Source organism: Mastacembelus armatus, chromosome 21 (genome assembly GCF_900324485.2).
Source record: "Mastacembelus armatus chromosome 21, fMasArm1.2, whole genome shotgun sequence".
NCBI classification, from domain to species: domain Eukaryota; kingdom Metazoa; phylum Chordata; class Actinopteri; order Synbranchiformes; family Mastacembelidae; genus Mastacembelus; species Mastacembelus armatus.
The window spans coordinates 27,442,654-27,452,476 of NC_046653.1; the positions used below are offsets into that span (position 1 = coordinate 27,442,654).

The 9,823-nt window shown below is 38.3% G+C and overlaps 1 protein-coding gene across 1 annotated transcript; it reads right to left on the reverse strand.

Moving 5' to 3' along the window:
- Positions 1-3,508: 3,508 nt before the first annotated feature.
- LOC113123008 (olfactory receptor 6N2-like) lies at positions 3,509-4,414 on the reverse strand (the record flags this gene model as incomplete). Its single annotated transcript, XM_026294716.1, has 1 exon — positions 3,509-4,414. A coding segment is annotated over exon 1 (906 nt), but the record flags the coding sequence as incomplete, so codon positions are not given.
- Positions 4,415-9,823: the final 5,409 nt, after the last annotated feature.

A 9,823-nucleotide genomic window follows, 5' to 3' on the forward strand; every position in this document is an offset into this window, starting at 1 on the left:
TCGACAGGGCTTCTCATTGTGCTATTCATCTAAAAACCACATGCTGGGACTTGGGACCTCAGTCCAGTGAGGTCAGGGGCAGCTCTGACACATGTTACAGCAGGTTAACTCACCTGTGGGCCTGGTTTTCTGTGGACACCCATGGTCTGATCCTGGTCTGCACCAGAGGAGGAGGAGGGTCCACCTGGGAGACAGAGGTGGTGTTAGACAATGGCTTAGTGGAATCTTTTTATGCTGATAATAGTCTGAGTAATCTTCATAAACGTTTTAATCAACTTAAAACTTCATGGATTATTAAATATTAGGTCTCTTTCATCTAAATCTCTGTTAGTAAATGATTTGATAACTGATCACCAAATTGACTTACTCTGTCTTACTGAAACCTGGTTACAGCAGGATGAATATGTCAGTCTGAATGACTCAACCCCCCTCAGTCATAATAATTATCATGTTCCTCGAAGCACAAGTCGAGGTGGAGGAGTAGCTGCAATCTTCCACTCAAACTTATTATTAAACTTTCATCCTCAGAACAGTTATAACTCATTTGAGAGCCTCACTCTTAGTCTCTCACATCCAAACTGGAAAACATAAAAACCAGTTCTTCTTGTCATTGTGTACCGTCCACCTGTCCCTTACTCAGAGTTTTTAACCCTCAGGGGTCGACGAATGCACCGGCACGTTTTTACGCATCTTCTCCTGATAACGCAGAAACAAACTTAAATTACTCCGTCAATGTTGATCATACAGATAAAAGCAATATATCATTCGAATCTGTCAAGGGTCTAGTTTTAGGTGTGTACCCTCATAATAACAACAAAATGCTGTGCTTTTGTAAAATAAAGAAAACGGACAAGGAGCGCTATCTGTCTTCGCTGTCTCTGTCACCTCTCTTCTTCTTCTCCTTTCGGCTGCTCCCTTCAGGGGTCGCCACAGCGAATCATCCGCCTCCATTTTACACTACCCTCTGTATCCTCCTTACCCACACCAACTATCCTCCTCTCCTTCTTCAACCAACAGTAGTCCAATTTCCGCTGGCACCCTGTAGGTCAACAGCACCAGTGGTGGTCGTTGTTAACCCGGGCCGCGACCGATCCAGTATGAAAGTCGTATTTGTGATTCGCATGCTTGATTTGGCTTAAATGCAACCCTCTGCATTTACCCGGACTTGGGACCGGCAGATGAAGACACTGGACTGTGCCCCCTTGTGGTTGCATTCTGTCATCTCTCGTCACAGACACGTAAATAAAACAACCAGAATCTCAGCGAATACAAAACAAATCATCACTTTTTATTTAATCCGTATGAACGTAAGGAGAAGTACGTTTTCTCCTGTCTTACCTCATTACAGGTAATGAGATCCCGCCTCATGCTCTGTTCACTGTTCACATGTAAATAATCTCAGGTGAACCAGGTAAATATGTGCACGCCCCCGAGAAATGACATAAAACACCAAACTTCATCATAGAATTTACTCACTTTTTCTGTGTGTTTGGATGATGGAATGCTATGCGGTTGAAGAAGTGCTTCGTATGTTCCAGACAGAGACAGTTTAGTTTGTCCTCAGTAAAAACATGACTCCGCATTGTATTGTGTTGTGCTTCACTAATCCCCTCTACGCCACATTGAGTGAAAGGCTCATTATGCAGGTCTTTGTTTAGTCGTTGAGTGCGTCTTTTGTCTTCTCAGGTAAATCACATGACTATCCATCCTGAGACACACCTTCTTGCATCTGCCCTTGCATCTGCCCATGGTGCAAAACAATCTTTTTAATGCACTTCAGTCTGGATTTCGCGCACACCACAGCACAGAGACTGCACTTACTAAAATTTTAAATGATTTACATTTAAATAATGATGAATCCAAAACCTGTTTTAGTACTACTGGATCTCAGTGCTGCATTTGACACAGTTGATCATGATGTGCTGCTTGATAGACTAGAAGCGTGGGTGGGAGTTACTGGCTCAGTGTTAAATTGGCTAAAATCTTACTTACAAGATAGAGACTATTTTGTCTCACTTGGTAACTATGAGTTTGAGCAAACAAAAATGAAATGTGGGGTTCCTCAAGGGTCTATTCTTGGTCCTCTCTTATTCAATATCTACATGCTGCCCCTTGCTCAGTTAATGGAATACCACAACATTGACTACCATACCTATGCAGATGACACCCAACTTTATATATCAGTATCATCTCATGATTATAGTCCTCTAATTTCATTATGTGAGTGTATTAATCAAGTCAAAGAATGGATGCGCCAGAATTTTCTCCAGCTCAATACAGACAGGGCAGAGTGATTGTTTTTGGCCCCAAAAATTAAAGGTCAAAGGTCATTGCTCACCTTGACTCCATGTCATTGAAAGCTACAAATCAAGCCAGAAACCTTGCTGTAATCATTGACTCAGACCTGAATTTTAACAACCACATAAAATCCATCACTAAATCTTCCTATTACCACCTGAAAAACATTGCTAGAATAAAAGGTTTTCTGTCTAAACAAGATGCAGAAAAACTTGTTCACGCATTTATCTTCAGTAGGTTAGATTATTGTAATGGCTTGTTCACAGGTCTTAGCAAAAAGTCAATCAGGCAGCTGCAGCTAATCCAGAATGCTGCTGCCAGAGTCCTTCCAAACACCAAGAAACTGGACCATATCACACCAGTTCTTAGATCACTACACTGGCTTCCCGTTAGTCAAAGGATAGATTTTAAAATCTTATTGCTAGTTTATAAAGCACTAAATGGTTGTGGACCAAAATATATTCAAGATGTATTAGTTCCTTATGAGGTTTCCAGACCCCTCAGGTCATCTGGGACAGGTCTACTGTGTGTTCCCAGAACCAGAACCAAACAAAGTGAAGCAGCATTCAGTTACTATGCTCTTCACTTGTGGAACAAACTTCCTGAACACCTGAGGTCTGCTCAAACTGTCAGCTCATTCAAATCAGGACTGAAAACTCTGTTGTTTACTGCTGCCTTCGAATAATTGTTCATCCTTGTTTTCTTAATGTGCTTGGACATCATATTTTAATTCAGTTTAATTCAATTCAATTCAATTTGCCTTTCCCAGGTGTTGCTTTGTACATCAAAGATAGGACAATAACCAATTCTGACCTGCCATGGGGTAAAGATGACTTTGCCACAGAGGGAGTGGAGCTGATCTATATTTCAGCAGGAATGGTCTTCAAGCCTTCTGATTTCTTAATATCCTTTTGAGTGTGTAACAAATTAACAAAGAAATACAAATTATCATTTAATTATCAGTTTACTGAACATTAAAACATAAAAAAAGAAAGAACAGGAATGATGAAATTTAAAATTATACCAAAAAAACAAAACAACTGATGAGTCATCACATTATTGAAGCTGACAATGCTCTTTACTGTGTGTAAGGAAACTAAATACATCCTGACATTAAATTATTTCGAATGATCAGACAAATCACATCTCTGCAATATTCTTTCACAATAAGGAATCAGTGTTGATGAAATTAGTTTGTTTTACCCTGACAGAACAACTTCTTGACGTGTTTATAAATTTCTTTCATTTTTAGTCCATATATAATTGGATTAAATAGAGGATTATACACAACTAACTGTAAAGTCATTACTACATGTGCAGTTTTTTGAAAATCAGTTTGAAGACGAGCTGTGATAAAATCAAATGATATTAAATAAAAATAGTTGAATAAAACCATCAGGTGAGGTAAACAGGTCTGTGCAGCTTTTCTCCTGACTTCTCCAGAGCTGTGATAACATATTATAAGTATCCTGGTGTATGTAAAAAGTATGAAGAGCACAGGGAGAACAACAACATTTAGGACAACAAAGACACCATATAAAATTACAGCTCTGGAACTCACACAAAAAAGTTTGTAAATTGAGTTATTGCAAAAAATTACTTTCAGAGTAAAACTACAGAGTTTTTGATTAGTAATCAGTGTTACTAATACCACAAACTCACATGCAGGCACAAGCCAAGATAAAGCCAGAATGACACTGACTCTTCTTTTTGTCATGATAGTTGGATACTGCAGAGGTTTACATATAGACACATACCTGTCATAGGACATGGCTGCCAACAGGAAAAACTCTGAATCACTTAAAGTATAAAACATATAAAACTGAACCAGACAGGCCTGATAAGATATGATCTGTTGTTCAGATAAAAAGTCAATCAGTAGCTTTGGGTAGATATTAGTGCTGTGAAAAACAGAGTTCAGTAACAAAGCTGCAATGAAAATGTACATAGGCTCATGGAGGTCTCTGTGTTTCCAGATCAGGTACACAATAGTAGAATTACTGCAGATTATTAGAATATAAACTATTAAAACAACTATAAAATAAAGGTATCTGTATTTGTGAACCTCCACATGCCCACCAAATGTTATATATGTGACATTTAAATCTTCCTCCATCAAGAAAGAAAAATAAGAATGCAATTATTAACAGAAATATATGAATTAAAACTAAGACGTTTCACCTTGAAGTCTGTGAAAGACTCTTCTATCCTGTATTAGACTCTTACTCATTCACAGTTACCTGATCTTCAAACTCACTGAGTGCTCATGTCCAAACCTCAGAGAGAGAACTGTTGGAACCTGCGTCATGTTTTTATCAGCCTGATTCATCCTCCATGGATCTCATTAAACTTTCCACCCAGACTGACTAACATGTAAACAACTTCATCAAACTCTGGAGGCCTGATTGTTGTCAGACCCGATTTACTGGAGTTTATGAATTATCCACTGCTTATTCAGGGCTCGCAAAATTTCAAAATCCCTGGTAGCCCTTCGGGCAGACACTCTTCAGTTTTTGGTAGCCCAAAATAAATTTAAGTGGCCCGACTAAAAGAGAGATTATTTTTAATGTATAATAATGTAAAGGAAACAAAACATCAATCAAAACTGTGTTAAAACACAAATTACAACAACTGTTTAAATTAGTCAAATTACAATAATCAACTTAAATATTTGTTTCTCAGTGAAAGTCCATGAAACCAAAAACCTGGCTTTCTTTTTGCCTCATAGTCTGATTTTTCAGAAGTTTTCCCGCTTTGTGGTAGTCAGCTTTTCTTTGGCTGTCACTTCTTCACCCTGACCTGTCTTATTTGGCTCAGCAGAACTAAAATACTTGCGCAAATCCATGTGCAGCTTATTTTTACACAGGCACACACATAACGGTCATCGATTTTTGAAATTCTCTCCACTGCGCAATCAACCTCTATCACACGTTTAAGCTTGCAGCGGGAGTTTTCACTTGTCACTTGAGGATATTCTAATAACTGACAGGACGATGTCAGAGAAATTGGTGTGCAACTATTCCGTCACTGACCAATCAGTACTGCAGTTTGCGCGATCGCAAAGTGAAAGTAAAAGTAAAGAAAACAACAAAAAAAACAAGCGCGAATTCAAATGTAATTTCAATACTACATATTGACAGTGGATCCCCGATACCCGAAAATTATATAATTACCCAACTATATTTAAGAAAGAATGCACAAGCCTTGAAATATATTTTTCCTCCCCATGTGATAGCCCGAGACAGGCAGGGCTGAGAAAGATTTTGGTAGCCCGACTGGAAGACACAATAGCCCCGGGACATCGGGCTAGCGATTTTGCGAGCCCTGTTATTACAAGTGTCATTGTTTTTCATAGAAAATTGACTATATGTTTTAATAAAATATTGCAACAAACCACAAAGTATTGCTATGTAAAATGACAATAAGTATTCTATAGTCTGGCCACACATGAAGTGTGCAGTGTCAATATGATTACTACTGTAGAAACGTGGTGACTCAACATGGCAGCCTCCATGAAAGGAGACCCACTTCCTATGTAGAGTGAAACGGCTCATTCTAAGAATAAGAAAATGCAACGGTTCGTATTTTCTGGTGATTACACACTAATGACCACATCTTTATAAATACTAGGGTACATAGGGTAGAAGGGTTTTATAAATGGACAGAAACCAGTGTATTTGTCTGCGGGAGTGGAGTGAGAGCCAGTTCACCAGAGAATACAGGTTGCAGTGGTGAGTGTTAAATAGAGCTGCAGTCACAAAACAGATGGCAGAGTTGTAAACATTTTCTATTTCGAGAAGGATGATTTTTGAAGCAGACCAACAGACTATGTCACCATAATCTAACATGGGAAGAACTGTTATTATGACCAGTAGTTGTTTTGCGGGGGGCATTAGTGAAGATGGTTTGCAGTGAAGACAAGGCAGTGTTCAGGGCAGGATGGATGTATAGATAATGGTATCATCAACATACAGATGGATATGAGAACTTCTTACAGCATAACCAATATTATTAATATATATTTTAAACAGTGTAGGACCCAATATTGAATTTAAACATGTTTGTTTTTATTTAATACATAAGATAAAATACCATAGATTTAACTTACAAATCACACAATTATTGTGAGGAGACATTTGATCATTTTCATGGACTGAGTTTTGTTTCACACTGACAATCAGTTTATTATGAACCCCAAGCTAAAACCTTTTCAGTTTAATACAAACATCCTCCTTCATGAAGGTGATAATGTTCAGTTTGTGTTTCAAAGAGGTGCAGACTGAACTGTATGATTATTTTAGAAGATGTAGTCTGCTCTCCTGTTGAACTCTGCTGCATTATACAGAGAGGTGGTGTTGTTTTTTAGGCTGAACTCAATGATATGAAAGAGGGTAGAGAAAAGAAAAGAGACTCATGTCAGTACAATGCAATCCAATTCAGCAGCATGACAAACTACAACCTCCAAAATGATCAACCAGTTGAATCAACACGTCTCTGAAACAGTTTGACCACAAACTGAACATTATCACCTTCATGAAGGAGGATTTATTACAGGACTGTTGGATTAGACTGACAAAGTTATAGTTAGGTGGACCTAATAAACTGACAATGGAGTGTTTATACTTTAACAATACACCCAGATATGATGCCAATATGAAAATATTCAGTCAATTAACAGTTAAGCCACAACAAACTGGAAACACAAGAATCAAACTAACAATTAGAATCAAACTGTATTTCTGGGTTCTGCAGCAAATTGCTTAGTTAGTAGTGATTACATAGTGTAGTTGAAGCTGATAATGCTCTTTACTGTGATTCAGGGTTTTAGAAACATCTTTACACTCAGTACTTTTCAAGGCTCAGAGAAATCACATCTCTGTTTTATTCTGACACTAAACAATGACTGTACAACAGTTATCAGTGTTAGTACATTAGACTGTTTTACCTGGACAGAACAATTTCCTGAGGTGTTTATAAATTTCTCTCATTTTTAGTCCATATATGATTGGATTAAAAAGAGGATGATACAAAACTGTTTGTAATGACATTATTAAACTCACAATTTTTGGGAAATCAGTTTCTATTTGAGCTAGAAGTACATCAAATGAACCCAAACAGGAATAATTGATTAGAACAATCAGGTGAGGTAAACAGGTCTGTGCAGCTTTTCTCCTGACTTCTCTACCACTTCGATAGGTGATTATAAATATCCTTATGTAGGTAAAAAGGATGAAAATCACAGGGAGAATTAAAAGAGTAATGAAACACACCGATGCATATATAATTAGCACTCTTGGAATCTCACAGTACAGTTGACTAATTGTGCTGTTACAGGTAATACCTTTGAAATTAAACTTACAGATTTTAACATCACCATTAATTCCACGTAGCACTGCTAACTGACCAGCAGGCAGAATCCAAGCTACAACCAGTAAAATACAGATGTTTCTTTTCCTCATGATAGTTGGATACTGCAGAGGTTTACATATAGACACATACCTGTCATAGGACATGGCTGCCAACAGTAAAAACTCTGAACCACCTAAAGAATAAAATATGTAAAACTGAAAGAGACATGCTGAAAATGACATGATCGGTTTTTCAGATAAAACATCAAACAGAATCTTTGGGTAAAGAACAGTGCTGTAAAGAACAGAGTTCAGTAACAAAGCTGCAATGAAAATGTACATAGGCTCATGGAGGTTTTTGTGAATCACTATCAGACACACAATAGTAGAATTACTGCAGATTATTAGAATATATGCTGTAAACATGATCACAAAATAAACAAATCTGTATTTGTCCAGTTCCACATATGCATCAATAGTCATATATGTTATATTTAGGTTATTATCCATTAAGGTTTAAAAACAAAGTGTTAATGACAAAGACTTGAAGTATCAAAGCAAAGATCACATGAACATATTATACAGTATATCTGTCATTGGATTGTCTAATGTATTCACTGATACCCGACCTTGACATGAACTTGTGTGTGTGTTGAAATATTGCAACAAATACAAACCTCCAGAATACAAAGTGAACTGTTTGACTCTGTGGGTTGATTTTTATCAGCTTGTTTCTCCCTCCATGGATCTCATTAAACTCTCCACCAAGAGCTGTCGTCATGTGAACATCAAAACAATAGTTCTCTGTTGTTACACAGTAAAATGATCTGAAGTGTGTCGCTGTAGAGCAGATGTTTCTCATTTCCACTGTTTCACTGTTATTTGTTGTCATCTTTGATGGAGCTGACAGCTGAGTAATGAAAGGAACCAGTCATGTCACACATTTCTTTAGCTGGTTTCTGTGTACTTCAATGGCCTCCCCAGTCACCAGATCTGAGTCCAACTAAATGTCTTTGGGATGTCCTGGAACAGCAGATACACGACTGATAAATCAGACAAGTGAACTGATGCAATCACCAGTTAGTCAGTTGGTATTGAAGGTGGACAGGGTGCTGGCTATTCACACTGTCCCACCGACAATTCCTGCCGGACCTGAGACTCGAACCTGCAATTTTCAGGTTACAAGTGCAACTCCCTATCCAGGCCATGACTGCCAGTGTTTTGTGAGTTGGGCTTGTTACAACTAGTAGTCTGAGAGTGTTCTCCAGTGTCCCTGGACCACCCCCTGCTTTGGCTGTACCCACACCGCCAACACACTCATACAAACTCAGGCCTGAGATTAGTTTAAAAAAATAGCAGAAATCATGTCAACATTGAGCAGAATCTGAAAGTTATGCCAGCCTCTCTGTTTACAAGGAGTCCAGCCCTTTTTCTTCTTTCACCTTCCCTCCCTCTCTCTGCCATACCTCTGAAGTGTCTTCAAAAAATGAGTCTTTAGTGTTTAGAAACTCCATTACCTTTAGTTTACCTGGGCTCACTGTTCCAGTTTTGCTGGATAAAGTCCCATCTATGGTGCCTATCCTTCTGTCTTCAGTTACTCAGTTAGTTGTCCATGTTGAACCTCAGGACACTAGACACCATCATTCAGTACTTCCAAAAAAGACTTCCTGAGCCTGATTGATGAACTCAGATGTCACCAGCTTTATTTACAGCTTTAATCTTTTTTGGAGCTGTTTCTTCTTGGTTACTGCTGATGGTTTTCACTGCAATTTATATCTCTCAGAAAAGTTGACTAGCCTCTGCCTCCTCCTCTACCATCATTCATCTATTGCACATTCCTCTCCTTTACCAAATTAATTTGCCTTAAAGCACAGTCCAGGGGAACAAAGCATACGATCTGACACGAGTAATCTCTGAGAAAAGCAAAATCATAAAAAGATGCCTTGGTAACTGGACAGATCTCCTCCACCATTAAATTAACATGCAACAACGACAAACCGTGGTTCCCTGGAAAACTCAGACAGCTTTGTCAAGCCAAAGGAGATGCCTACGGAAGTGGTGATTGTGTCTTGTATAATCAGGCCAGGAACACACTGAATAAGGAGATCAGAGCAGCTAAGAGGAGCTACTCCAAAAAGCTAGAAAACCAGTTTACCGCTAATGACTCTGCTTCAGTG